This window comes from Dioszegia hungarica (genome assembly GCF_025882075.1).
Source record: "Dioszegia hungarica strain PDD-24b-2 chromosome Unknown MKK02contig_8, whole genome shotgun sequence".
Taxonomy (NCBI): domain Eukaryota; kingdom Fungi; phylum Basidiomycota; class Tremellomycetes; order Tremellales; family Bulleribasidiaceae; genus Dioszegia; species Dioszegia hungarica.
The window spans coordinates 1,760,180-1,786,283 of record NW_026515770.1 but is presented as its reverse complement, the minus strand read 5'-3'; the positions used below and the strand labels follow the sequence as shown (position 1 = coordinate 1,786,283).

General features: G+C 57.6%; 9 protein-coding genes across 9 annotated transcripts; 3 read left to right on the top strand and 6 right to left on the bottom strand.

Moving 5' to 3' along the window:
- Nucleotides 1–311: 311 nt before the first annotated feature.
- Nucleotides 312–2,461, bottom strand: MKK02DRAFT_36802 (CBF/Mak21 family-domain-containing protein; the record flags this gene model as incomplete). Its single annotated transcript, XM_053089500.1, has 6 exons — nucleotides 312–509; nucleotides 556–758; nucleotides 789–1,069; nucleotides 1,125–1,697; nucleotides 1,749–2,041; nucleotides 2,093–2,461. 6 exons carry the CDS (start codon nucleotides 2,459–2,461, stop codon nucleotides 312–314), a joined length of 1,917 nt encoding a protein of 638 aa, XP_052945457.1.
- Nucleotides 2,462–2,803: 342 nt separating this feature from the next.
- Nucleotides 2,804–3,917, top strand: MKK02DRAFT_44377 (ubiquitin-conjugating enzyme/RWD-like protein; the record flags this gene model as incomplete). The annotated part of the gene is made up of 8 exons (XM_053092904.1): nucleotides 2,804–2,945; nucleotides 3,050–3,134; nucleotides 3,205–3,262; nucleotides 3,317–3,374; nucleotides 3,432–3,478; nucleotides 3,527–3,604; nucleotides 3,652–3,748; nucleotides 3,859–3,917. 8 exons carry the CDS (start codon nucleotides 2,804–2,806, stop codon nucleotides 3,915–3,917), a joined length of 624 nt encoding a protein of 207 aa, XP_052945456.1.
- A 268-nt stretch (nucleotides 3,918–4,185) lies between these two features.
- On the bottom strand, nucleotides 4,186–5,389 carry MKK02DRAFT_44376 (uncharacterized protein; the record flags this gene model as incomplete). Its single annotated transcript, XM_053092903.1, has 4 exons — nucleotides 4,186–4,463; nucleotides 4,523–4,717; nucleotides 4,775–5,202; nucleotides 5,262–5,389. The coding sequence occupies 4 exons, from the start codon at nucleotides 5,387–5,389 to the stop codon at nucleotides 4,186–4,188; spliced, it is 1,029 nt and encodes a 342-aa protein (XP_052945455.1).
- Nucleotides 5,390–5,636: 247 nt separating this feature from the next.
- Nucleotides 5,637–6,848, bottom strand: MKK02DRAFT_44375 (uncharacterized protein; the record flags this gene model as incomplete). The annotated part of the gene is made up of 4 exons (XM_053092902.1): nucleotides 5,637–5,950; nucleotides 6,008–6,202; nucleotides 6,250–6,671; nucleotides 6,721–6,848. The coding sequence occupies 4 exons, from the start codon at nucleotides 6,846–6,848 to the stop codon at nucleotides 5,637–5,639; spliced, it is 1,059 nt and encodes a 352-aa protein (XP_052945454.1).
- A 763-nt stretch (nucleotides 6,849–7,611) lies between these two features.
- Nucleotides 7,612–8,604, bottom strand: MKK02DRAFT_44374 (uncharacterized protein; the record flags this gene model as incomplete). Its single annotated transcript, XM_053092901.1, has 1 exon — nucleotides 7,612–8,604. The coding sequence occupies one exon, from the start codon at nucleotides 8,602–8,604 to the stop codon at nucleotides 7,612–7,614; it is 993 nt and encodes a 330-aa protein (XP_052945453.1).
- Nucleotides 8,605–8,998: 394 nt separating this feature from the next.
- On the bottom strand, nucleotides 8,999–10,365 carry MKK02DRAFT_33049 (uncharacterized protein; the record flags this gene model as incomplete). Its single annotated transcript, XM_053088636.1, has 2 exons — nucleotides 8,999–9,110; nucleotides 9,266–10,365. The coding sequence occupies 2 exons, from the start codon at nucleotides 10,363–10,365 to the stop codon at nucleotides 8,999–9,001; spliced, it is 1,212 nt and encodes a 403-aa protein (XP_052945452.1).
- Nucleotides 10,366–10,880: 515 nt separating this feature from the next.
- On the top strand, nucleotides 10,881–12,615 carry MKK02DRAFT_33048 (pyruvate dehydrogenase e1 component alpha subunit mitochondrial precursor; the record flags this gene model as incomplete). The annotated part of the gene is made up of 9 exons (XM_053088635.1): nucleotides 10,881–10,940; nucleotides 11,039–11,137; nucleotides 11,242–11,349; nucleotides 11,394–11,607; nucleotides 11,666–11,757; nucleotides 11,804–11,923; nucleotides 11,969–12,216; nucleotides 12,266–12,395; nucleotides 12,442–12,615. The coding sequence occupies 9 exons, from the start codon at nucleotides 10,881–10,883 to the stop codon at nucleotides 12,613–12,615; spliced, it is 1,245 nt and encodes a 414-aa protein (XP_052945451.1).
- A 681-nt stretch (nucleotides 12,616–13,296) lies between these two features.
- On the bottom strand, nucleotides 13,297–17,799 carry MKK02DRAFT_44371 (uncharacterized protein; the record flags this gene model as incomplete). Its single annotated transcript, XM_053092900.1, has 1 exon — nucleotides 13,297–17,799. The coding sequence occupies one exon, from the start codon at nucleotides 17,797–17,799 to the stop codon at nucleotides 13,297–13,299; it is 4,503 nt and encodes a 1,500-aa protein (XP_052945450.1).
- A 1,158-nt stretch (nucleotides 17,800–18,957) lies between these two features.
- On the top strand, nucleotides 18,958–25,803 carry MKK02DRAFT_44370 (putative Pre-mRNA splicing factor; the record flags this gene model as incomplete). The annotated part of the gene is made up of 8 exons (XM_053092899.1): nucleotides 18,958–19,039; nucleotides 19,095–20,581; nucleotides 20,633–21,882; nucleotides 21,935–22,020; nucleotides 22,067–24,141; nucleotides 24,186–24,548; nucleotides 24,593–25,293; nucleotides 25,344–25,803. The coding sequence occupies 8 exons, from the start codon at nucleotides 18,958–18,960 to the stop codon at nucleotides 25,801–25,803; spliced, it is 6,504 nt and encodes a 2,167-aa protein (XP_052945449.1).
- Nucleotides 25,804–26,104: the final 301 nt, after the last annotated feature.

Below are 26,104 nucleotides of genomic sequence, written 5' to 3'. Positions count from 1 at the left end.
TCCCCACACCACACCATGCGGCCGGAAGATGACGCTAAAATCTCGGCATTCCGGTTCCGGGCGGGCGAGAACGAGGCGCGTGGCGGTCGGTGGCGTTGGTTGATCGACGGCGAAGCTTGGCTAGGCTCAAACTCTATTTTGACCAAAAGAAGGATTCACTGCTTCTGCGTGCCAACTTGGACTTGGGTGGGCAGACGAAGACCTTAGACAACAGGCACCATCAGATCTCATCACAGTCCATAAGCCGCAGATCCCGCTAAAACAGCAAGATACAGATGCGGCCTTCCTAGGCGCTATAGACTGAGACCGAGCTAGAAGGCCCACAGCTGGCTTACTATATCCCCAGCAGCCTTCTCTTCGCCTCCCTCCGCCGCCCCATCCGTCGTCTTCGCATCTACGTGCGCCGCATTCGAAGGGAACAAGTCAGGCCGGTACTTGTCATCCACCTCCAGCTGGAGCGACAGTGCCGGGGGATACTTGATCTTCCGCTGGAGCTCCGTCTCGAACAGCTAACCACAATCAGCTACTTCTCTCAATGTTGAGGTGAAGACTTACAGTGGCATAGCCATGATCCAAGAAGTCTTCCAGTGCAAATTCAGGCTTAGTGAATTGTTCCCTAAAGATCCCACTCATTGTCGATACACTGGCGAGGTAGTGATTCTGCATAGACGCCAATTCCCAGAGGGACGAGTCGATCGCTTTCGACGTGAACGGAGAGGGATCGTTGGCGTCGTACGGATCTACACCATAAGCCAAATCTACCTTTCGTCCTGGACACTAGGACTCACCCTCCCATCCGCCCTCATCGTACCGCTGCAGCATCCCCATACAGCCCACATGTCGCTTGAACAAGCCATACACGAAGGGCAAGACAAGCACTATCCCGCCTGGAGGAGCGGTCAGGGCAAGGCGGGACAAGCGCTTGATGAACGATGCGATGAGTGCCGAGGGGAGGAGAGCGGATCGGAGGAAGGTATCGAGGAGACGGAAGAAACGGGCACGGTGGCGCGTGTGTAGCAGAGAGGGGGTGAGGAGGGAGTAGAGTCGGGGGTAGAAGTTGGGATAGTCACTGCAAGTCAGCTTGTCTTGGCGCTATAGGCGTACATAGGGAGTCGATAGCTTACAGGTTGTACTGGGTCATCAGAACAAACAACCCATTCACCGCCAACATCCCCTCGACTCCTCCCCGATCCACCAGCGACCCCAACCAATCCGCCACTCTCACCCGCTTATCCGCGCGCATATGCCCCAAGATCCCCGAGCTTCCATGCAGCCCCACCAAAATCTTTCTCGTCCATGCCTCGCTGAGCGGCACTGTCGATAAGACCGCAATGTACAGATCTGTATATGCCGAGGTATGCGCCGCAGTCGAGTGTATCGCGGCGTGCAGGTTGAGCTTGGAAGTGCGCTCCCTAGGCCGTTTGGAACCGGTCGTAGCAGAGTCCGAGTCGGATCCTGAGTCGTATGCGGCCATCCACTCCGGTGTGGCGTCTACGTCTTTGCCGCCTTTGCCCTTCCTCGGGTTGGGCTTAGACTTCTTCGAGCTGGGTTCAGAGGAGGAAGGGGGCGATTGAACGGAGGGAATGAAGAAGGCGTTCAGGTCGGCTTGTTTCCGGGGGAGGTTGGTCAGTGGGAAAAGCTGGCCGAGGAGGTTCGAGGGGTGCGGGAGGGGGTCGGAGGTCGATTCGAGCATGTGCCTGAGGAGTCAGCTTGGGTCGGACATGACGCCTTCCGTTAGCTGAACTCACTTTGCTTCCCGGAAGAACAGTAGCCGGAGATCATCATACTTTGCCCAGAAATCATCCACGACAAGCGCGATTACGTCCTGTGGCAAGACGCCTGCATCCTCGCTGACCTGATGCGCTGGGACGACGATCCATTGCGACGAAGTCGAGGACGAGCCGACCTTCCGAGGAGAGGCACCGCGCAGAGACTCGGTAGGGTAGATCAGAGCATCGAGGATGATTCTGAAGTAGATGGTGTGCACACCCGATGTTGACAGAGCTGGAAGCAGTGAGAATAGGAGCGGTAGAGCTGATGACTGCAATGTTAGCTTTACTCCCGATTTGTGTAAACGCAACAGCTGACTTACCCGTAATGCCGCCTCATTGTCTCTCAATAAGCCAGCCAGGATCTCCAGGTATTCCACCAGTCTCTCCCTCACCCAAATCTTCACCTCCCTCCCTGATCCGACTTCCACCTCGTCCACCTCGTCCTCGCCCGATCCACGGGATGCCAAGCTGGTAGATACAAGTCCGCCGACCTTGCCGGCGCTAATGAGCGGGATGAAGACCCGATGCAGGGCCCATATGGCTTTATGTACGACCTCCGGGGAGGCGTGCCGCGCGAGGGAGAGGAGCGGGAGGAGGTTGTTCGGGTCGGAGAGGTCGGCGAGGAGCGAGGCTTCGAAGGTGGGTATTTGCTTGATGATTGCTGCTGTTGATGGCTGTTTGGGTGCCATCTTGCTTGTAGTTGTCCACTCTGTAGTGGTATAGCCGCTACTGCTGTAGTCGCAGTAGATGTGATGGTCTGGAAATCTTTACCCGGTGGAGGTGTTTTGATACTGTTTCACCCATAGATGACGTGGCGACGCGTCCCTCTAGAAGGTCCCGCGGGATCATAACCTCAGCTGAGCTGGCTGGATTGACGCGACTTTCGACCTCCACCTCTATCAATCACTCTCACATTCACACTTCACACTCATTAGCTTACTGATACAGTACACAGCGAGGCCCTTGTCTACAGCTCCATCGATCGCTTACCCTCTGAATCCGGAACCCAGCGAAAAGATCGCTTCGCCATCATGCCGCCCCAGCGCACCGTCTCGAACCCTTCCACCTCTTCGTCCCAGTACCCGCCCAGCCGGCCGAGCTCTAGCAAGCCTGGAACACCAGCGAATGGCTCGAGCGCCAACTCGAGCTTAATCCTGAGGAGGCAGCTTATAGGTGAGCTCTCTTTCTTCGACTGCATGGGCCTGGTCATGGCCCCGGTGGCAACTCCTCCTTCCCGTTTGGGACCGGTCGGCAAAGAGGTAAGCTGATCAAGGTAGAACTGCAAAAGAAGCCAGTCGACGGCTTCTCGGCTGGTCTGGTCGATGATGATAATATCCTGGAGTGGCAGATTGTCATCATGGGGTAAGTCACACCGGTCGCGTGCCTGCGGGACGACCGTTGAGGCGATCGAGGATGGATACTGACAGCTCAGTCCCACTGATACGTTGTACGAAGGAGCTATACTGAAAGCTCGCTTAATCTTTCCTCCAGTGAGCTCTGTCGTTTTTGTCAACGGTATTGGCAGGACTTAGCTGATCGATCAGGAGTACCCCCTGTTGCCACCCAGGATGGTGTTCGACTCTGAAATGTGGCATCCGAATGGTGGGTACAGCTGCGCAATGCGTATCCTTCACTCGTGAGCCAAGCTGAAGCCTGTAGTATACACGTCCGCCGATAAGAGAGGCGAGGTCTGCGTTTCGATATTGGTGAGCTCCGCTCTGCTTGATGACGAATCGGATAAGCTGACAGATTAGCATCAACCGGGAGATGACGAGTGGGGATACGAAGATGCAGGAGAGAGGTGGTTGCCTGTGCATACTGTCGAGAGCGTCGTGAGTTGTCAGATCTATGTGTGACGTTATCAGCTGACGGCGTCTAGCTCGTTTCGGTCATTTCCCTCTTATCGCAGGACGTACCAGATCTCAACTCGCCTGCGAATGTCGACGCTGCCAAGGAGGTGCGAGAGGACTTCCCATGTACGTATACTTTGCCCCTCCCTACACTGTCCTCCATATCTTGCCGTCAACCACATCTTACTTCTTCCCCGCTTGGTCCGAATCGTGGAGGGGCATCGGCTGATCATCAGCGTACAAGAAGAAGGTCAAGCGCTTAGTACGCCGATCGGCCGAGGAGGCATACGAATAGCCCGGCGCGGGAGGGCGAGATGTATATGACAGGCGGAAGGCAGAATGAGGGGAGATGTCTGTGCTAGAGGGAAGGAGGAATTGCGAGAGGCGATTCGCTTTATCGGGGATAGGTCTGTACACTGTGCATAACATTCATGCAACCCATATGTCATCAATCTATTCCTTGGCTTCTCATCCATCGCAACTGACATCACGCATATCCCATCTGCCTCAGATCCGAGAACGCCATCGACCGGAACCCCGTATCCCATACCCCTATGTATATCTTATAGCGCCCTATCCAGCTCCGAATCGACACCCAGCTTCCTAAAAATATCGAGACACTCCTTCCAGTACTTCTCCTGCGTCTCCCTCCCTTTAGGCGAAACGACGAAAGTCGAGACTGGCGTCTCTCTGCAGTGATGTATGAACGCCCCAGGCATGGTGGGCTGCGTAGACGAGTACAAAAAGTTGCGCGCGCCCTTCTCAGCTGACCAAGCGATAGCGTTGAAGATCCAAGCGATGACGGGACCCATATTGTCCCTTATTGCCGATTGGCACATACCTTCCAAGTCAGCCTGTGCCCATCCCGCCCGCATCGTGCATAAGCGTGGGGGAGCTCACCTGGATTGACAGAGTTCACTAGCACCTTACCCGAGGTCACTGCTGGGAGCTTGGCGAGTTCGCGGCCGATAAAGACACTGAGGACTTTGGAGACTTGGTATCGCTCGTTGAAATCGACGAATTGCGCGGGGTCGTTCAGAGCATCGATGAGAGATCCGGGCGCATTCGCTTGAGGAAACTTGGACCAGTAATGGACTGTCGCGTCAGCTCCAAACCCCTTCTTCTTTCGAAGACAGAATACAGAAGACCCACCTTCGCTAGCCACAATACTCAGAGTCGGCTTCATCCCCTTGCTTCCTGCGGGGACCTCCCTCCCCGCCGTCTCTTCCAGCTTTGGCAACAGCAGGACCCCCATCAACGCCGTCGCCAGCCCATTGACCTGGAGAGTCTCCTCGTACCCATCTCCCGTCTGCTTGAATGTCTCCGGCTTCGGCTGTATCCCGGCGTTGGCGACGATAATGTCCAGCCGGCCTTTGTCCGCGTTCAGGTCCTGGCAGAACTTGATGGTGTTCGCGAAGCTGGAAAGGTCGAGCTCCATGACGTCCACTACGCCGCGGTAGGATGGGACATCCTCGTAGACCTTCTGAGCGGCGGCTTGACACCGCGTAAGCGAGCGCGAGGCGATGATTATGCGTGAGGCATTGCAACGGGCAAAGTGGAGGACGGCAGCGTAGCCTAGTCTACTTTATTAGCTTCTTTCGCCATTGGCTCTTGAAGTAAGTGATTGACGTAGACATACCCTCCATTACCGCCAGTGACGAGTGCGGTCCGGCCGGTGAGGTCAATATCGGGTGCCGAGAACGAAGCGAATAGATGACCCCAGATGAAAGCGAGAGGGGAGTAGTTCTGGCCTTGTTCTTCGGTCATTACTGCTAGTTGGGACGCTCCTATTGACGGTCCACGAGTGATATGACAAGTATATGACGAGAAGGAGGATTGCGCGGCCTCCGACCAAGCAGACTGCAGTCCGGTCATCTGTGAGGCCGTCGGCCAGCCGGTCAGCCCGTGCCTGAGTCCGTCGTTACCCCGCCTCCAGCTCCACATTCCTCCAGGGACGTGGCTTGCGCTCATGAGAGCATGCATGATAGTGTATCCAGCTGCGCCTCGGCCTGGTCTACCATCTGAATGCATGCCGCTCCCGATCATCAATGTCTAAAGCACCCTGTCCAGCTCCTCTCCCGCCCAGCTGCCTAAAGATCGCAAGACACTCCCTCCAGTACTTCTCCTGAGTCTTCTTCCCCTTGGCCGAGACGATGAACAAGGACGGCGGGGTCTCCTTGCAGTGCGTGACGTATGCGCCGGGAGCGGTCGGCTGAGTGGCCGCCCAGAGAAAGTTGCGAGTACCCTTCTCGGCCGACCATGACATGGCGTTGATGAGCCAGGCGGTGAAGGGGCCCATGCCGTCCCTGAGCGCTGATACGACCATACCTGCTCATCAGCGATTGTCCCGGAGTCAATGATGATAATGAAGCGGATGGCACTTACCCGGACCGACAGAGTTGACGAGTACCTTACCAGACGTGACAGCTGGGAGCTTGGCGATTTCGCGGGCATTGTAAATGCTGAGCAGCTTGGAGACGTTGTACCGCTCGTCGAAGGAGATGAACTGGTCGGGGTCGTTGAGGGCCTCGATGAGCGATCCGGGAGCATTGGCTTGAGGAAACTTGGCCCAGTGGTGAACTACCCGTCAGCTCTTCTCCTCCCGAAACATCCAAAGAGCAATTCACCATCGCTCGCCACGATAGTCAACGTAGGCTTCATTCCCTTACTACCCGCCGGGACCTCCATACCCGCCGTCTCCCCCAGCTTCGGCAGGCACAACAAGCACATCAGAGCCGTCGCCAGCCCATTGATCTGTAACGCCCCCTCGTACCCGTCCGCCGTCTGCTGGTAGGTATCGGTCTTGACGCCCGCGTTGGCGACGATGATGTCGAGCCGGCCCGGGTCACTGTTGAGTGCCTTGCAGAAGGCGATGGTGCTGGACCAGCTGGCGAGGTCGAGCCTCATCACGTCGACGATGCCGCGGTAGGAGGGGACGTCCTTGTGTACCTGCTCGGCGGCGGCTTGGGCGCGCTGGAGGGAGCGGGAGGTGATGATGATCCGCGAGGCGTTTGACCGGGCGAAGTGGAGTACGGCCGCATATCCCAGACTGAGCTTCAGCACAGCCCAGGTAGGGGCGAGCAGAGAATATCACTTACCCCGTGTTCCCACCCGTAACGAGCACCGTCCGGCCAGTGAGGTCGACCTTGGGCGCGGAGAAGGAAGCAAACATGTGATCCTTGATGAACGCGAGTTGCGAGTAGTGTCGGCCTTGATCTTGTGACATGGTGGAAGGGAAGAAGGGGTGTGGGTGTGCGAATGAGAGGGTTGGAAGGGTGATGAGTTCTGGTCATAGACACCCATCGCGCCTATATATGATGTTTTCTGGGTGGGCGAGTGGAGGTCAGTGAGTCGGTCAGCTCGACAAAGGACCTTAGTAGCCTGGCCGATGCCCGAAGAGAGTTTGGGCGTGTGGAGGCAGAAGTAGAAGCTGGAGTGAAGCTGCGGGCCAGAGGCCCGAGGTCATAAATCGCGCATGCCGTCATCGCCTGGCAGCTCCGCATTCCTTGTGCAGCTCGACTGTTTCAGGCTGTCAGTCCTGCGCGCTGAGTGCTGAGCCGCTGGATTGCCGAGCAGAGGATTGACGGCGTGGGCTCTCACGACGTCAAGTACTTTCTGATGTTCCGATTCGCAGACTTACTTATGATGATCGCCATCAGCTATCCCTACTTACTACCCCCAGCCGTCCAAATGATCCAGAACGCGATGATTCGCTTGGTCTCGGTCCGCACACGTACAGGTCCAGAAAGCGAGCAAGTCGACCGTGATCTGATCCACCTCACAGTCAGATCCATGCCATATGGACAGGGCTGAAATAAAAACAAATTATCATACGCCAAATGCCAAAAACACACAGTATCTACGACGCCTAATCCCAACTGTACCAGCCACACTCAATCAGGATTCCCCTTACTCATGTCAGTCTCGTCATCCGTCTCATGTGCCCCTCTTGTCTATCGCCTAGTGCCACGCCCAGACCCCTCATCTGTTCATTCCCAGACTTTGTGAAGGATCGTCACAGTCTCGGGAGCCGTCATCTCATCCAGATGTGCGTGGCTCGCGATCTCGTTGTCGTAGAGCCGATTGACGTGAGCAGCTGTTGACTCGACTGTGTGACCGGCGGCAATCTCGTCGGTGAGCCAAGAGAACGCTCCGGAGCCTTTCGTAGTCTCGACCAGCGGCGTGCAGTCCAGAGTGAGGTTGGCAGGGACCCGCGTGGAGCTCCCGGACTTGTAGTCCTGGCCATCGGTGACGGTGAGCGCCGCGATGACCGCGTTGGTCAGGTTGAGTACAAGGGCATGAGTGGGTAGTAATACTGAGTCAGACTCCTCCGCGGAAGCCGAGAGGTATTTCGTGAGCAGGACGAGGTCTGGCCGCTCAATCGGAGACCATGTGGCGGTGTATGCCTGCTGGTCGGCATCTGCCGCGCTCTCCTCTCCGAGGGGATGAAGGTAAGAGACGAGTTCCGCCCACGCTTCCCCGGACAGTGTCTCGCTCATGCCCAGCGCCGTGTAAGCCTTGAGCACGTCCGAGCACACTTGGTGGGCAGAGTTGGTGCGCCTGACGAGGAGGGCACCGTCTTCCTCATCGAAAAGGGGATCGTTCATGACCGTCGTTCCCTTTTCACGCCGATACAACTCTTCCATCATCTTGAGTGTCACTTCGAGGCACTCCGCTTTCGTCAGAGCAAGACCCATCCTCTTCCAGAAACTCCCCGTGTGATCAGTGGAGAGGAGAGCATGGGGTCGGTGAAGGTCCCTGGGAAGCGGCTTCCAGGTAAAGTGGTTCAGGTCACCCTCCCCGACGTAGAGCCCGTCTTTGCCTCGCGAGATAGCGATCCAGGACAGGTCTTCTTTGTCAGGATCACTGTACACTGCGGCAGTCGCATCGTCGGCCTTCAGCATCCAGTCAGGTCGTTTCTCGCCATCCACTGCTCGCCGAATATCCGAGTAGGTGTACAGCTGACTGTCGAGGGCGGGCATCGTGTGTATGTGTGTGTGCAGGTGAGGAATATCGTTCAAATGTCCGCTTTGATGGATGTATGATAGCAGAACACAAGCGGACGAGGCGAGGTCTTATATTTCTTTCTAAGAAGCGTACTGGTGGCTCGTGTGGAGCGACAAGGACAAAGGGAGGCCTGGAACCCGTCGCAGAAACCGTATCATGTAGCATCACCTTTCATGATCTGTAATTTAGCTCCTCCCTTGACGAAGATCTCGGCGACTTGCCCTAGGTGTGCACCTCCCCAGATCTTCACATGCATTCATCGCGCTTCTTGTCGATAGCATCGAGTCAAAACAGATTGATCGGAGAGGAAAGAAAGGATAGCATGAGCCGCATGTAGCTTCGTTTATCCTATCACGACCTCATGAAGATCTATCGTCGTCTTCGAATAGCGCTGATATAATGATGCGCGTCACCCATCTGCGCGGACCTCGCCCGAAGCAGGTTGCGATCGTTGCATGTGACAGGCCGTACGCTTATCAAGCTGAGAGTCAGATCACAGATCCATGCACACTGATAACTTTCCAAGACAGACACAATCTATTCACAGTTCGACTCCCTGAAGTGGACAGAGCTCCACAATTTCCGACCTCTCGCCAACATATGTAGATCCATCACCGTACCCGAGACTCTGCTGACGATCGAAGACGCTCGACATGGAGATTGGCGTCCTCATCGAAAGTCCCAACCTGAGTGCCTCCCTGAGCATCCTCTTCGTCGCGCAAGAGTGGTGAGACGCTGATCAAAGTCTCGCTGTTTGGCGGTCTGCGTTGCCAGTGTGGTAGATACCGTCCGTTGTAGTTCCGGTACAAGTTCTGAATGTGAGACGCCAAGACCTCGTCATCTGGGCCGGCTCTGTGTCCGATGCCGCCGTCCTCAGCCACAAGCCTTGCGAGGGGGGGCAATTCAGTCTCCTGCTCGAGGACTGGCCACGTACTCGCTCTGACCTGCAGCTTGGAGCAGTCCACGACGTATTCCTCCGAGACCCCCCCAACAGTGTCGCGCTTGGAAGAGATCCGGGTCAATGGTACTGTGCCGCCAGTTGAAAGATTGAATATGGTGACGATCTGCTCGGTCTGCTCTGAGGCTCCCATGGGCTGATGCTCGATGACCATTGCGAGCCAAGGCCGGTCCGTCTGCAAGAGCGCATGGCAGATGGTGATCCCCCACGTATCCGGAGGATCCAGAAGGAGATCCAACTTGGCGAGTGAGGGCGACGCGATGTCAGCCGAGGAGACTCCAGTCAGGCCCCTGGTACTGTCAATGAAGTTGCAGATGCCCAAGCCGGAAGCTGTAAGCGCTGCCCGGACCGTGGGCCCGGTAGGTGCGTTGCGTGTCCAAATCACGTGTGTAGTGGGTTCTCGGGTCCGCATCAGATGTGTCAATTTCCGGGCAATGGGGCGATAGGTCTCATCAGGAGCAGTGATGCGTTTCTGGATGTGTGCGGAAAGGACCGTCTCGTCGGGGACATAACCTGGGTATGTAGGCGAAGACTCCAACATGTCCTCGTATACCGTGTCTTCGTGATCCGTATTGTTGCCCCAGATCAGATGGACGAGGTTCAGTGGTCCACCAATCTCCCGAGTCAGAGTGACGGAGGCCCATTCCTTGGGGTCCTTGTTGGGGTCTTCGAGGTGCACAATGCCTTCTGTCTCAAATGCTTGGTCCAGCCCAAGCAGCTTCCGGTCCGGACGGGGATGTACACTAGCGTGCAAATCAGCTTCAGCGGTGGCGGACATTGGAAGAGGAGCTCTGAGCGGTGATTAGGTGATTTGCCGATAGAAGCTGCGTGATGCAAGAGGGATACGAATCCCGCGCCTCCCTTATATAGCCCTACAGGGCTGGAGGGGAGTCAGCGGACTACAGATGTCGAAACGCGGCATACGTAGATTAGGGCATGACAGACCATCATTCCTTTGTGGGTGAAGCAAGCCTGAGCACGCCATCAGTCGTGATCTATCGGATTTACTCGGTCGACTTGACTTCCCCTTAGGTGATAGCAAGCGCCAGAAAGAGGTTGGTGCCAAGGTGGCGAAGACTAGAGCCTTGGCGGAATGTGGCGCTGAGTGCCACACTCAGACCCTCACCACGTGGCTACTGTCCCCCACGCGCCGAATTTAGTCCCGCCCCGTTCCGCGGTTTCCGATGCTCGCTCTGATCTCCATAGCAAAGCCAAAGTTACACAGAACTATCTCCTCCTTATCTATACCCTACCAAGGCTGCTGAGACAAGAGCTACCCAGCAGCTATCCATAATGGCTTTCTCAGCTCTCCGCGCACGCTCATTGCGAGCTGGCGTACGGGCAGCGGCTGTGGTGCGTTTGATCCATCCCGGAAATTCTTCGCCAAGATGCGAGGAGGCGAAGGATGGACACGAAGGATGGAAGGGACAAGGTGCTGATACTGGTTATAGAAGCCGATGCGCTCGACACTGCCGCAAATCCGGCTCCTCCAGACTGACTCGGACAAGTCAGCTCCCGCCCATGAACTGCCTGCTTCGGGAAGCGATAAGGTATGTTGTTGTCGTTTCTCATGGATTCGGCAAGGGAGCCGCAGAAGGCCACGTTGGGGCAGCAAGCTTGGATGGTGTCGGAAGGGATTGCGCTGATCATGTAGTTCAAGGTCAACCTTCCCGAGGACAGCTTCCACTCGTACCGATGCGACGGACCCAGCACCGAAGTCGAGGTGACCAAGGATGACCTTGTGCACATGTACAAGCAGATGGTGGGTTCCTCGTCGGACATGAAGGGGTCTGTGCTAATTGTCAGGTGACCATGCGACGGATGGAACAGGCTGCCGATGCGCTGTACAAGCAGAAGATGATCCGAGGTTTCTGTCATCTTGCTATCGGTCAGGAGGCTGTTTCGGTCGGGATGGAGAATGCGATTGATGGAGACGATCGGGTCATCACTTCTTACCGGTGTCACACTTTCGCCGTACTGCGAGGCGGTACCATCAAGGGTGTTTTGGCGGAATTGATGGGTGAGTCTCGCTTTTGGGTCCGTACCAGTCCATACCAGGATGGCGGCTGACTTTCCAGGCCGTGTCGACGGTATGTCATACGGAAAGGGTGGATCCATGCACATCTTCACTCCCTCATTCTTCGGTGGTAACGGTATCGTCGGTGCTCAGGTAAGCTAAGACCGCCCTGACGTCCTGATTTAAGCTGACTAGCTAGGTGCCTGTCGGAGCCGGTATCGCTTTGGCGCAAAAGTACAGCAAGAAGAAGGCGGCGACTTTCGCGCTGTACGGTGACGGTGCTTCCAACCAGGGTCAGGTCTTCGAGGCGTACAACATGGTATGTCCTTCACGCTCCAGCTCTGGGTGTGTACTGACCACTCAGGCCAAACTCTGGAACCTCCCCTGTATCTTCGTCTGCGAGAACAACAAATACGGTATGGGTACATCAGCCGAGCGGTCCTCGATGAACACCGACTACTTTACCCGAGGTGACAAAATCCCCGGATTGCAGGTCAACGGGATGGACATCTTGGCGGTCAGGCAGGCGTGCTCGTGGGCCAAGGAGTGGGTGACGAGCGGAAAGGGACCATTGGTGGTTGAGTTTGTGACGTACCGATACGGTGGTCACTCGTGAGTTCAAGTCTTTCTCATGACGCGGGTGGCGAGCTGACGTGTATAGCATGTCCGACCCCGGAACCACTTACCGTACCCGTGACGAAGTACAGGCGATGCGTGCGGAGAAGGACACGATCGCGGGTCTGAAGAAGAACATCTTGGACTGGGGAGTGTCAGACGAGGCTAGCTTGAAGGTGAGCCATGTTTGTATTGTCAAGGAAGAGCCAAGCTGATCTTCAGGCAATTGTGGACGGAGCCAAGACCGAGGTCGACACTGCCGTCGAGGAGGCCAAGCAGTCACCTTTCCCCGATCTCAAGGAGTTCTGGACCGACATCTACTACAAGGGTACCGAGCCACCCTTCATGCGCGGGCGGGAGAAGGAGGAGGTGCACTTCTACAACAAGGAGGCGTAGGTCCGTTCGGGCTCATAGACATGCATGCTTTTCCGGGGTACACAATTGCTTGGAAGTGTGCGATAGCGATCTCGAGGTCGCGGAATACACAGCAGCTCAAGTCGAAGGGGCAAGCCCAGCTGCGTTTGACCTGATAGCTAGTTACTGGCCGAGAAGAAGCCATCAGTCGGAGCTCCCAGAGCCCAAGTCAACCGGTAGAACAGTCCTTCGACGCCGTCCGAGTCTAATCCATATGTCGGGCAAGGTCCTACTACGCAGCGCACGTTTTGCAAGACCAGAAGACAGGATGCGCGACTTAGAGAGCAAAAGCGGTGATATCTCGCATGACTATATCTACACCATACTTATAAACGCCTACGTCTACTTTTGCGTCTACGCTACGCTTGCCTTTTGGTTCTACCTACTCACCCAACCGGACTGACCCATATCTCCACGCTCTAATATCTACATATACAACTTGTCCTCGATACTATATGCACCCTTCCTGCCTCGTCAGCCAATGTCCTCTCCATTTCATCCCAAATCAGGCTGAGGGAATAATGCTCACATTCTTGCCTGCCTGGCCATCATCGGTCTGAATAACGCATGCACCCTTTTCCTGCTCCATCAGCAATAGTCCACAATCTCAGCGTTAGAAAGGCCTCAACTCACATCTTTCCAGCTGCCACATTCCAGCAGCCACTACCTCCCTCTCGCTCCATGGGAAATATGATGCCCCCTCCCCATCCCTCTGCCCCTCCATGCGCCTCTTGGCTCAAAGAACCGCATATTCCCGCCAAAGCCCCCGCGCCCATTCATTCCTGGCACCGGGACGGGCATGTATTGACCCCTTGGACCCAGAGGGGGAGCAGGCGCCGTAGTAGGTGTATGGGGCGTCCCTGCTCCGCCTGACCCGCCCGACGTGGGTGTCGCAGCCGAGTGGGCCGAGGTGGGCGTCTGCCAGCTCCCCCTTGGTCCAGTAGGGGGAAGAACGACAGACTGCGTCGCTGGAGTCTGAGCTTTAGGACCGGTAGGTGGGAGCCGGGGAAGCGGGCTCGTGCGGTCGATGGGGGAGCGGAAGGGGAGACCGGTGGTGCGAGCCTCGGGCGAGAGCGACGCGGCGGTGTACTGCCGAGAGAATTGCTGGTGCGGCGGTGCCTCGCGATAGGGGAGCGGCGGAGGCATGGAGGTTTGCTCAGGCAGTGATATGGTAGGCTTGACGGGCGAGTCTGACATGGACCGCTGACGCGACCGGGATGCCGGCGTGGAGGTACCGGGATAATCATCTCCGCCGGCCGAGGTGGAGCTGGAGACGGACCGGGATGGCGCGGACATGTTGTAGCCAAAGTTGCGACTGTACCCGTAGTCCCGGCCGTTGGGGAGATCGTCGACCCCGGGAAGTGGTTTTGGCTCCTCGACGGGAGTGGCGGAACCACGAGGTACGTACGATGGGACGGCGAGCGATGAGGGAGGGGCCTCGCTGTCCGTAGATGCGCTCGCACGAGGGGTGTAGCTTGACGTCCGCGGTTGGAAGGCGGTGGAAGGCGTCCCAGCGGCCGAGGCAGCGACAGGTGCAGTCGAAGAGGTGAGAGGAAAGTACTCGGACCGAGGGGCGTAGCTGCCTGGGCCTGGAGTAGCTCGAGGTGACTCGGAGATCGGAGTACCGTACGAGCTCGGTCCCGCCGCCGAGGGGGCCGGAGGTGGTTGCGGGCGCGAGCTGGGGAGGAAGTCGTGCATGTTGAAACCGCCTTGCTGGGGTGACGGCGCGGGAATATCGGGCTTGACATCCGCGAATGATACCGAGAGGGGTGCTGCCGCCGGAGCAGGCGGAGTAGGCTCGACGACAACCGCGGGAGGCACGATCGCCGCTGTAACAGCTTCATCCCCATTCACCATCTCGCCGCCATCCGTCGCCTTCTTCTGTATCTTTCTGTTCTTCAGATACTCAGAAAGCGAGACCTTCTTGGGCGGTTCCGGGGGCGGCGGTGTGGCCTCCTTTGGCGGGAGAGGTGAAGGCGACCGGTGGGGCAGTGGAGGTGTAGGAAGCCTTTCCGCCTCCTCCATCTCGACATCCCCATTCCCATCTCTGCCCGACTCATCGGGAAAGAGCGAAGACGCCATCTCCTCCTTGTCTACCTCGGCCCGCCGACGACCCGGAAGATCCATCGCCTCATCCTCTGATCCAGGAGGGGAAGACAGGATCCGATTCCTCTGCCGCTTGTTGCTCCCGCCAGCGCCGGAAGGATCGCGTTTGAACCGCTTATCCTCCTTCCCGTCTTTCCGTATCCTCCGTGCCTTGCCTGCCTTGACTTCCTCTTGTTCCGCCTTGGGACTGGGGAGATTGCTCTCCACGACGGGACTGAGGACACGGCGAACTCGGACTCCGGGACCGTTGGACTTGCCAGGGCGCGTATCGGCCTCTGCCTCGGAATCGGCTTCACCATCGTCCCCTTCGTCTCCGGACGAATTGGATCGGGGGACAGTAGCGGTCGTGGCGTCGGAGAGATGCTCGTCGTCCGAGTCTGGATGTGGCCGAGCGCGGGGACGAGAGCGAGGGGCAGACGTTAAGGCAGAAGATGGCGCAACGGTGGGACGTGGCGCTGGGGGTGTGGAAGGTCGAGGGGATGAAGTGAGCGGTGATGCGGATCCGGATTGTTGGCGAGAATGAGACCGCGACGGCGCCGTGAGGACCGAAGGGGTGGTGGCGCGACCTTCCTCCTCTTCCTCCTCGTCGACGTCCATTTCGATGTCCCCATCACCGCCTTCCTCTTCCTCCATCTCTGTGATAGCTTCTGACGCCTCCTCCGACTCTCTCCTGCTGACCGGCTCCACCTGGACTTCCTGCTCCGGCTCACCAACATCAACCTCAGCCGCCTGCTCCTGCTCCGACATCCTTTCCTCCTCTTCTTTCCCCCACACCCTCCCTTCCAGCGCCTCCGGCAAATTCCACTTTCGCACCCCCTCCATCTCCTCTTCTCTTCTCCTCCAGCCCCTCACCGCGCCGACCAGTGACCCCAGATCCGCCCGCTGACCCCTCCGTCCCGCCCGACTCCGCTCGTCATCCCGCTGCTCGACGAGATACCGCATTTGCGCGATCGCGCAATTACCGAGACTCTTGCACGCGCAGGAAGAGAATGTCCCAAGCAAGTGCGTCAGGACGACCTCGAACTTGTCGAGCAGGCCGTTGACCGCCGGGGACGAGGACGGGAGAGAGGGCGCGAAAGCTGGTCGACCGGGATATCCGTCCGCGAGAGTAGTGGGGTGGATGAGGGACCGAAGGGCGTGGACGATATGCGAGTCATCCCATGCCCATGAGAGGACGAGCTCGTCATCCTTTTGGACATCTTCAGAGGCAAAGATCCCGAATCGAAGTTTAGGAGGTTCGCTCTCAGACGACCGGAAGAGCAGTGGACGGAGGACGACGTTGGGATGACAGCCAGAGCGGATGAAGCGGAGGTCGCACCCGTAGCCCCGGGCGTCGAGCATGAGGTTGACAGGCGGGCCGATGGGATGGACATGCGGCTTCGTGATACCGAGGACGGCGTACTGGTTGACCGGGTCTTTGCGATACGACTCGCAGTCCAACACTTCGGCGCGAAACTCGCCGATAAAGTGTGACGCATGGATGGATTCCGAGGAGAAGACGCCGTACAGCGCTGGACGGGTGTATGAGCCGGGAAGCGGTGTGGTCTCCGAGTAGCTGAGAGGGAGGAAGGAGAGGGAGTGCGAGATGGACTTGACGAACCAGGGACAGCCGAGCGAAGGGAGATCGGGACCGAGCAGCGTGGCGGGTGGCACGGGTGGTGCGAGTGTCGAGTAGTCGGGAAGGGGGAAGATGTTGTCGGGAGAGAAGCGAAGTAGACCGGTTTCGGTCGGTGATGGTAAGCCCGAAGGACCAGCGACTGATCTCCTCTTTGTCGAGGTGGACAAGACCTCCTCATCCTCCTCCGCGTCCACCCATTCCCTGTACATCTTGCCCATGATTCGCCTCGCCTCCCTCCCGCGCACGATATTCTCCGAGACAGGCGTGTACTCCAGCGTCCAGGGTTCTATCCGGAAGTAATCGTCCTCGGCTTCAGCAGCGGCGACGGCGGCAGTTTGGGCGGCGGAGGGGTAGTAGGAAGGTCCAGGCGTTGACTCGTGAGGAATCATCATCGAGGCAGTCTTTTGTTTTGGCTTGGGCCCGGGTTTGCGCCGAGGTTTGGCCGTTGGTGGAGCCATCGATCCTGGACTTCCATCCTTCTCCGCCCTGTCCACTCCGTCCTCGTGCACACTCCCCACTCTCGCCCGCTTCCCCTTTCCCCGGCTCTTTGGCTTGTCGGGGACAATCCCTCCTGACATCGTCACGCCCACTATCGCCGCGCCTACGACCCCAGGGAACCCAATCCCCAGCGCCATATCCCCTGACCGCTCCCTCTCCCTTTTCTCCTTCGCGGCGACCTGTACCTCCCTCGCCCGACCCGGATCATACGGTCTCGGCGAGCACAACTCGCAAAAGTATATTTCTGGCGTGTTGGCCGCTTCCGAGTAGCCGAAACATTGCGCGTGTTGCCAGGCATAGCACGACTCGCATTGAATCGTCAGTCCGTCATCCTCGTCGATCCCGCAGATACACCGGATGATCTCGTTCTCCTCGCCCATAAAGTGAAGTGGACGAGCGGGATCATTGGAGGACCGGCGACTGGACGCGTTGGCGGCGGTACGTTTCCGTTTCTGCTTGGGTTTGGACGGGCCGGCCTCAGGGGAGGGAGCGGCAGGGGAGGATGGGTCGACGGGCTGGAGGTGGGATTGGGTGATGTATGTGGACGCCGAGGCGGTAATGGAGGGAGTATCGCCATTGACGTGGGGTTGATCTGGGGGAGTGTAGGGGTACGTTCCGGGCGCCGCGAGATCGTTGACGAGCCGCGGGGGTTCGAGACCGGTATGAGGTATAGCAGGGGAGGGTGGATCCAGTGTTGGTGTTTCGTCGTGTCTGGGCTCAAGGGTTGAGAAACCCAGCAACAATTCCGCAGCCTCCTGGCTCTGCGTCCCGTGCTCTAACGACGAGTCTGCTTGACTACCCGGCGCCTCGCCCGGTATTGTCGCAGCTGGGTCATCCATCTCGATATCGCCTGTGAGGGGTATTCGAGGGGATACGGGATGTGGAGAGAGTCGTGAAGGCCCAGCGATGGGTTCCTCCGCGAAAGCGACGTGTAGCTCAGCCATTGTGAAGTGGCGAGTAGGACGACGCCGAAAGGGGACAAAGGTAGGGGAAAGGTGGGTATCTGTTAAAGGGAGTCAGCGGTGGTCATACAGGTGGCGATCAACACGACAGAGGACCGCTTGGTTGCTTCGAGAGTACGGGGAGAGAAGGAGACGTGGATTCTGGGTAGACGATATGCTGACAAAGCCGACAGAGACTTCGACGCCCCGATTCGAGCCGAATGTCCATCTCCTTCCATCGCGCCCAGTATTCCCATTGTCCTTTCCCTTTCGCCCGGCACAAACTGCCCATCTTGAGACAGAGATGGATGACCTGCTCATAGCGAGCGGGCAGGACCAAGCTTCCGCCAGCGGCCGTCTGGCTGACGAGCTCGACACTGCGGTCCCATTTCCCACTCCACCTCGCTTTCTCTCCCTTATCCATGATGTCCATCCTTTGTTCCTCGAGCAGAAATTCTACTCACATCACACAATCCCAAAAAGCGCCCAGTATAGCCAGCGGCTCGTACTAATTGTCCATAGAGAAGAGGTTGGCGCCTAGACGCGAAGAGGTAATTGGGGGAGAAAGGCAAAGTCGAATTGTATCAAGTCGAAACTTTATCGCTGATATCGAATGGGGTATATTTTGGGTATGATCGATACGGCTGGGTATGTGGGTGCTTTCGAGTGGGTGTATCGGTGTGGGTTGGCTAGTGTACAATTGCTGAGAGTCGACGGGGGGTTAGATGGAGAGGAGAGAGGGGGAAGTTTGGGTGTGAAAGTTGCCTACAGCCAGAGGTTGAATTCGACATTCAGGGTGGCCAACAGGAACAGAGTTAGGCGCGCAAACAGAGACAGACAGGGTAAAAGAAGGCTCAGGGAAAAAGAGGGCAGCCAAAGGGAGGGATCGAATAGGCTCAGTGCTCGGTGGAGGATTTCGATGCATCCGCCAGCAGCTAAAGGTACATTGCCTCTGTATCATATCTCCTTCTTCCTCCTCGTCTCATACGCAAAGAGCAGTAGCCAGGCTCTATCACAGCGTCATCAAAAGGCTCGCCTACAGGCGCCATCGAAGAGCCCTTCTCGACTCACGTATCACGAGTCAACCGATTCTGGATCGTTGAACGAACGATTCTTCCCCTTCCCTATACCCCTTCCCCCTCCCTATCACCCTCAGCCAACATGTCGGGCGCAAAGAAACCCGGACAGAGGGATCTGTCGCAGTTCAACTATGGTGCCATGTCGAGTTTGGTCGTCAATCAGGGTGAGCCTTTCTCGTGCCGGATGCGCGTAAGGTGGCAAGAAGCTGATCCCCATAGACCGATCCGTCGTCCGTACCGATGAACCTACCGGCGCTCCTGAATCCCTCGTCGGCCGTATCAGCCTCAAAGATATGGGGTCCCGCGTCACCCGCGAAACTCCCGACGAGCTCAAAAAGCGGAAAGCAAAAGCGGCGAAACTATCCTCGGCGGACGAGGTCGAGCGGAATATCCGGCGTCAGCAGGAAAAGACCAATGCTCGATTTGGGACGTCGGATGTCCTCGAGGCGGTAGCGGAGCTCGAGGGGCTGCGGTATCGGCCTCGGACGGCCGAGACACGCGAGGTGTACGATCTCATGTTGGGATTGGTGCACCAGACGCTCGGGGATCAGACGCAGGAGGTCGTCAGGTCCGCGACGGATGCGGTGCTCGAGCAGCTCAAGAGCGAGGACTTGAAGGAGTTCGATAAGCGCAAGGAGGCGGAGAGCGTGCTGGGACCCATGAACGAGGAAGTCTGGAGCCAGTTCATCAATCTGAGCAAGAAGATATCGGACTATGGAGAGGAGGAAGAAGTGGCGGCCGGGGACGAGCGGGAGCGGGCAGTGGATAATGAGGGAGTAGCCGTTTTGTTTGAAGACGACGAGGATGAGGAGGAAGGGGACGAGGCGTTCGAAGTCAAGGGACGGGACTCGGATGACGAGGAGGGCAGTGAAGAGGATGAGGATGAAGAGGACGAGGAGGAGTCAGGCGGCGAAGGAGTCGACGAGGAGGAAGCCCTTATCCTCGGCAAGGAGCAGAAGGCGGCCAAGTCCAAATCGGACAAGGTATCGCCACATCAGGTCGACGCTTTCTGGCTCCAACGTACGATCGGTCAGTTCTATACCGACCCCGTCCAATCGTCCGACTTTACCACTCGCTCTTTCGACCTCCTCTCGTCCGAAGCGGAACTTCGGGACCTCGAAAACTCTCTCGCCGAGATGTTTGGGTACGAAAACTTTGACCTCGTCGCTCTGCTCACCAAGAACCGGGAGGTTATTGTTTGGTGTACCAAGCTGGCGCGGGCGAACGAGGATGAGAAACACGATGTCGAGGTGGCGATGCGGGAGAAGGGAGCGGGGTGGATTTTGCGGGAACTCCGGGGCGGTCAACCGATCGGCGGCTCCGGGAACGCTGCGGAAGCTTCATCCGTTCCATCTAAAGCCAACCTCGCGCCCGGCTCGGTTGCTCAACCCCGCAAAGTCATCGACATTGACTCGCTCATCTTTACCGAGGGCGGACACCTCATGTCCCGTAAGAAAGTCAAGCTGCCGGAAGGAAGTTTCAAGCGGCAGATGAAGGGGTACGAGGAGATCCACGTGCCTGAGCCCAAGCGGAGAGAGGCTGGGGAGAATGAGTGGATGCCGGTCAAGCGGATGCCGGAGTGGACACAGCCGGTCTGGGCGAGCGTCAAGGCGGAGCGTTTAAACCCTATCCAGACGAGGGTGTTCCCCATCGCGTTCGAGTCGAACGAGCCCATGTTGATTTGTGCGCCAACTGGAGCAGGAAAGGTGAGCTACCAGTCGACCACGGGCTCAAAGTCGATCTCAGCTGACTTCTAGACCAATTGCGCCGCGCTCGCCATCCTCCGCACCATCGGCCAATTCCGGGACCCCGAGACCGGCTACATTGATCGGGACGCCTTCAAAATCATCTACGTTTCGCCGATGAAGGCCTTGGTCCAGGAGCAGGTCGCTGCCTTCTCCAAGCGGTTCGCGGCGCTCGACATCCGGGTCGCCGAGTTGACTGGTGATAGCCAGTTGACCAAGCAACAAATCTCGGAAACGCAAATCATCGTCACTACCCCTGAGAAATGGGATGTCATCACCCGTAAATCCACCGACACCTCCTACACCAACCTCGTCCGGCTCATTATCGTCGACGAGATCCATCTCCTGCATGATGACCGAGGACCGGTCCTCGAGTCAATCTTGGCACGTACGATCCGGCGCATGGACCAGACGCACGACGAGGTCAGAGTCGTCGGTCTCTCGGCTACTCTACCCAACTACAAGGACGTGGCCGCCTTCCTCCGGGTCGACGTCAAGAAGGGTCTCTTCTTCTTTGACGCGACGTATCGTCCCGTCGGGCTCAAGCAGCAGTTCATCGGTGTCACGGAGAAGAAGGCAATCAAGCGGCTCCAGACCATCAATGAGGTGTGCTACGAGAAGGTGCTCAACCAAGCGGGCAAGTCGCAGACGATCGTCTTTGTGCACTCGCGCAAGGAGACGGCGAAAACGGCCAAATTCCTCCGGGATACGGCGATGGAGAAGGAGACCATCACGCAATTCATCAACCCAGAAGGCGCGTCCCGCGAGGTGCTGCTGCACGAGGCGAACGAATCGAAGGATGGGAACCTCAAGGATCTCCTTCCGTTCGGTTTCGGGATACACCACGCGGGTATGACGAGGGAAGACCGGACGACGGTCGAGGAGCTGTTCTTTGACGGCCATATCCAGGTGCTGTGCTGTACGGCTACCCTGGCGTGGGGAGTCAACCTGCCCGCGCACACGGTCATCATCAAGGGGACGCAGATCTATAACCCCGAAAAGGGGAAGTGGTGCGAGTTGTCCCCGCAGGATGTGCTCCAGATGCTGGGGAGAGCGGGTCGGCCGCAGTTCGATACCTATGGCGAAGGGATCATCATCACCAACCACGGCGAATTGCAGTACTATACGAGTCTGATGAACCAGCAACTCCCCATCGAGAGTCAGTTCGTCAGTCGGATGGTGGACAATCTGAATGCGGAGATTGTGCTGGGGACAGTGAGAAATAGGGATGAGGGAGTGCAGTGGCTGGGGTATACATATCTGTAAGCTGCTGCAAGGCCTACCTTTCTGCGAGTTCGACAGCTGACAGTCCAGCTACGTCAGGATGATCGGCTCGCCGGCTTTGTACAATGTCGGCGCAGATTACCAAGAGGGCGACCCGACTTTGATTCAGAAGCGAGGTGAGCTTACGGCTTTCCTTGCGGGAGACTAGAGCTGACTTTGCAGCCGATCTCGTTCACTCTGCCGCTGTGCTGCTCGAGAAGGGCGGTCTCATCCGGTACGACCGCAACACCGGTATATTCCAATCTACCGACCTCGGCCGGATCGCCTCGCACTACTACGTCACCTACTCGTCCATGTCGGTCTACAACAAGCACCTCAAACCCAACATGAACATGATCGACCTCTTCCGGGTGTTTGCGCTCTCGAACGAGTTCAAGCTCATCCCGGTAAGGCAAGAGGAGAAGCTCGAGCTGGCCAAGCTGCTCGAGCGAGTCCCCATCCCCGTCAAGGAAGGCGTCGAGGAGCCCGTCTCCAAGGTCAACGTCCTACTCCAGACGTACATCTCCCAGCTCAAACTCGGCGGATTCGATATCGTCACCGACATGGTCTTCATCCAGCAGTCGGCCGGGCGTATCCTGCGGGCGATGTTTGAGATCTGTCTCAAGAAGGGTTGGGCGGGTCCCATGCGCTTTGCGCTAGACTTGTGCAAGATGGTGGAGCGGAGAATGTGGAAGTCCATGTCGCCCCTCCGGCAATTCCCTCGGATCCGACAGGAGATCATTACCAAGGCGGAACGGAAGGACTTCCCATGGTACCGGTACTTTGACCTGGACGCGACGGAGCTCGGCGAGCTGATCGGTCTGCCCAAGTCCGGTCAGCTCATTGAGAGCTTGGTCCACAAGTTCCCGCGGCTCGATATCCAGGCGCACGTCCTGCCCCTCACGCGGTCTCTGCTCAAGATCAACGTCACCATCACCCCGGACTTCCAGTGGGACTATGATATTCACGGAACGGTCCAGGCGTTCTGGATCATTGTGGAGGATGTGGACGGAGAGAACATCCTCTACCATGATCAATTCCTCCTCCGCCAGCGGTTCGCGCAGGATGAGCACTACGTGACCATCACTGTCCCGATCTCGGAACCCGTCCCGCCCAACTACTACATTTCGGTCATTTCGGACCGGTGGATCCAGGCGGAGACCCGACTACCCATCTCCTTCCAACACCTCATCCGGCCTGAACCCTTCCCCCCTCACACTGCTCTGCTCGATTTGCAGTCCCTCCCCGTCTCGGCGCTCCACAACAAGGAGTTTGAGTCCCTCTACGCGTTCGACAACTTCAACAAGATCCAGACGCAGGTCTTCCAGGCGCTGTTTACGACCGACGACAATGTCTTTGTCGGCGCGCCAGCGGGGTCGGGCAAGACGATCTGCGCAGAATTTGCGCTGCTCCGTCTCTGGAGCAAGAGGGATCCACCACGCGCTGTCTGCATCGAGCCATATCAGGAGATGGTGGATATGCGGGTCAGCGAGTGGGCGGACAAGTTCTCCGACTTGTCCAAGGAGGTCGTCGCGCTTACTGGCGAGTCGACGGCAGATCTTGCACTCCTCCGCAAGGCGGACCTCGTCGTCTGTACCCCGGCACAATGGGATCTGCTCTCCCGTCGGTGGAAGACAAGGAAGGACGTCCAGAACATCGGGCTGCTCATCGCCGACGAGCTGCAATTGATCGGAGGTGACGTCGGGTCAACATACGAAGTCATCGTCTCTCGAACACGGTACGTCTCGCAGCAGACCGGCGTGAAGACGCGGATCGTCGCATGCTCGGTCTCCCTTTCTAACGCGCGGGATCTCGGAGACTGGATCGGATGCTCCTCGCAGACCATCTTCAACTTTTCCCCCTCGGCCCGCCCGCTCCCGCTCGAAGTACACCTTCAGTCCTTCAACGTACCCCACTTCCCATCCCTCATGCTCGCCATGGCGAAACCGGCCTACCTCGCCATGGTCGAGCACGCCGCCAATCGCCCAACGATCCTCTTCGTACCGAGCAGGAAGCAGTGCAAGTTGACTGCAAACGATATCTTGACGTATGTCATGGCGGACGAGGAGGAGGGGCGGTTCTTGAATGTCGAAGAGGCCGAGCTGGCGCCGCACCTCGAGCGGATAGAGGATAGGGATCTGGCAGAGACCCTCAAGTACGGGATTGCGTACTATCACGAGGCGCTGAGCAAGATGGACAAGCGGATCGTCACTGCCTTGTTTGAGGAAGGCGCGATCAAGGTTTTGGTTGCTTCCAAGGTGAGCTGGGTCTTGTGAGGAGCTGTGATCAAGCTGACGTTCAGGACACCGCATGGTCCCTCCCCGTCAGCGCGTACATGGTCGTCATTATGGGCGTGCAAACGTACGACGGGCAGGAACACCGCTATGTCGACTATGCCATCGCGGACGTCCTCCAGATGATGGGCCGGGCTTGCCGTCCTATGGTCGACACCTCGTCCCGCTGTATCCTCATGTGCCAGCAGACCCGCAAGGACTTCTTCAAGAAGTTCTTGAATGAGGCGCTGCCGGTCGAGTCGTCGCTGCCCAACTATCTCCACGACCACTTTAACGCCGAGATTGTCGCCAAGACGATCGAGAATAAGCAGGACGCGGTGGACTGGTGTACCTGGACATGGTTCTATCGGCGGTTGATGCAGAACCCAGGGGTGCGTGTTTTTGAGTCGCAAGAGAGGCTCGAGCTGATGGCTAGTTCTACAACCTGCAAGGGACGACTCCCACGCACGTCGCCGACTACCTCTCGGAGCTGGTCGAGTCTACCCTTACCGACCTGGTCAACTCGGACTGCATCATGGTGCAGGACGAGATGGACACGCTGCCCAACAATCTGGGTATGATTGCCTCCTTCTACTACATTTCCTACGTCACCGTCGAGACCTTCTCGGCGTCCATCAAGGAGACGACCAAGCTCAAGGGCCTCCTCGAGATCGTCTCGTCCGCTCACGAGTTCGAGACCATCCCTATCCGGCACCACGAGGACTCGCTCCTCGAGCGGATATACGACCGGGTCCCCGTCAAGGTCGCCAAGGTCGACTACAACTCGCCGTACTTCAAGACGTACCTCCTCCTCCAGGCTCACTTTTCGCGCATGTCCCTCCCACCTGATCTGGCGACGGATCAGGCGGTCATCCTGGGTAAAGTCACCGGACTGCTCTCGGCGATGGTGGATGTCATGTCGAGTAAGAGCTACCTGGGATGCCTTGGCGCCATGGACCTCAGCCAGATGTGTGTCCAGGCGGTATGGGACAGAGATAGCCCGTTGAAGCAGGTGCCGTACTTTGATGGCGAGGTGCTGGGGCGGTTCAAGAAGGAGGGGCTGGATAGCGTGTATGATATCATGGAGCTGGAGGATGATAAGCGAAGCGAGCTGCTGCAGATGAACGAGAGGCAACTGTAAGTTGGTTTTGGTACAGGGCAAGGGCAAGGGCAGAGCTGATGATCAGGGCACGAGTGGCCAAATTTGTCAACTCCTACCCCAACATCGAAGTCTCGTACGCCATCGACTCGCCCGAATCCCTAACATCCTCCGAACCCATCACGCTCAACGTCACGCTCGACCGCGAGGCAGACGAATCCAACCCGGACGACCAGCTCGCCGACGCCCCCCTCTTCCCTCATAAAAAGATGGTCTCGTGGTGGCTTGTCGTCGGGACCGGTTCTGGCCCGAGCAAGACGCTATACGCCATCAAAAAGGTCACAGTCAAGGAACGGCTCGAGGTCAAGCTTGACTTCAACTTGCCGGCGGGCGAGCATGGGCTCAAGCTGTTCTTGATCTGTGATAGTTATGCGGGGGCGGACCAGGACTTTGAGATTGAGAAGATCAAGGTGGAGGAAGGGGAGAGTGATGATGAGGAGGAGGAGAGCGATGAGGAGGAGGGCGGGGAGCCGATGGACCAGGACTAGAAGGGCGTAAAAGCGTGTAGAAGAGCGCATGAGGTTTAGAGGTATATCTGTTGGGTATCGCTAGAAGTAAGACAAGCTTGAAAATGTATATGATTCGTTGCTGGCTGGGCCGCTGGCGCGAAGGTCGAGGTGAAACCTATGGGGCTCCACATCGTAAGATGGTGCTTCGTTGGGGAGCCTCCACCTTGATTTAGATTCCCCGATTTCTTGTATGGCTGACAGCGCGCCTCATCGTCCCATGCACAGCGAATATAGCCGGCACAGGGAGCCGAAGAAGCTGTCATTCACTCTGCACAGTGGT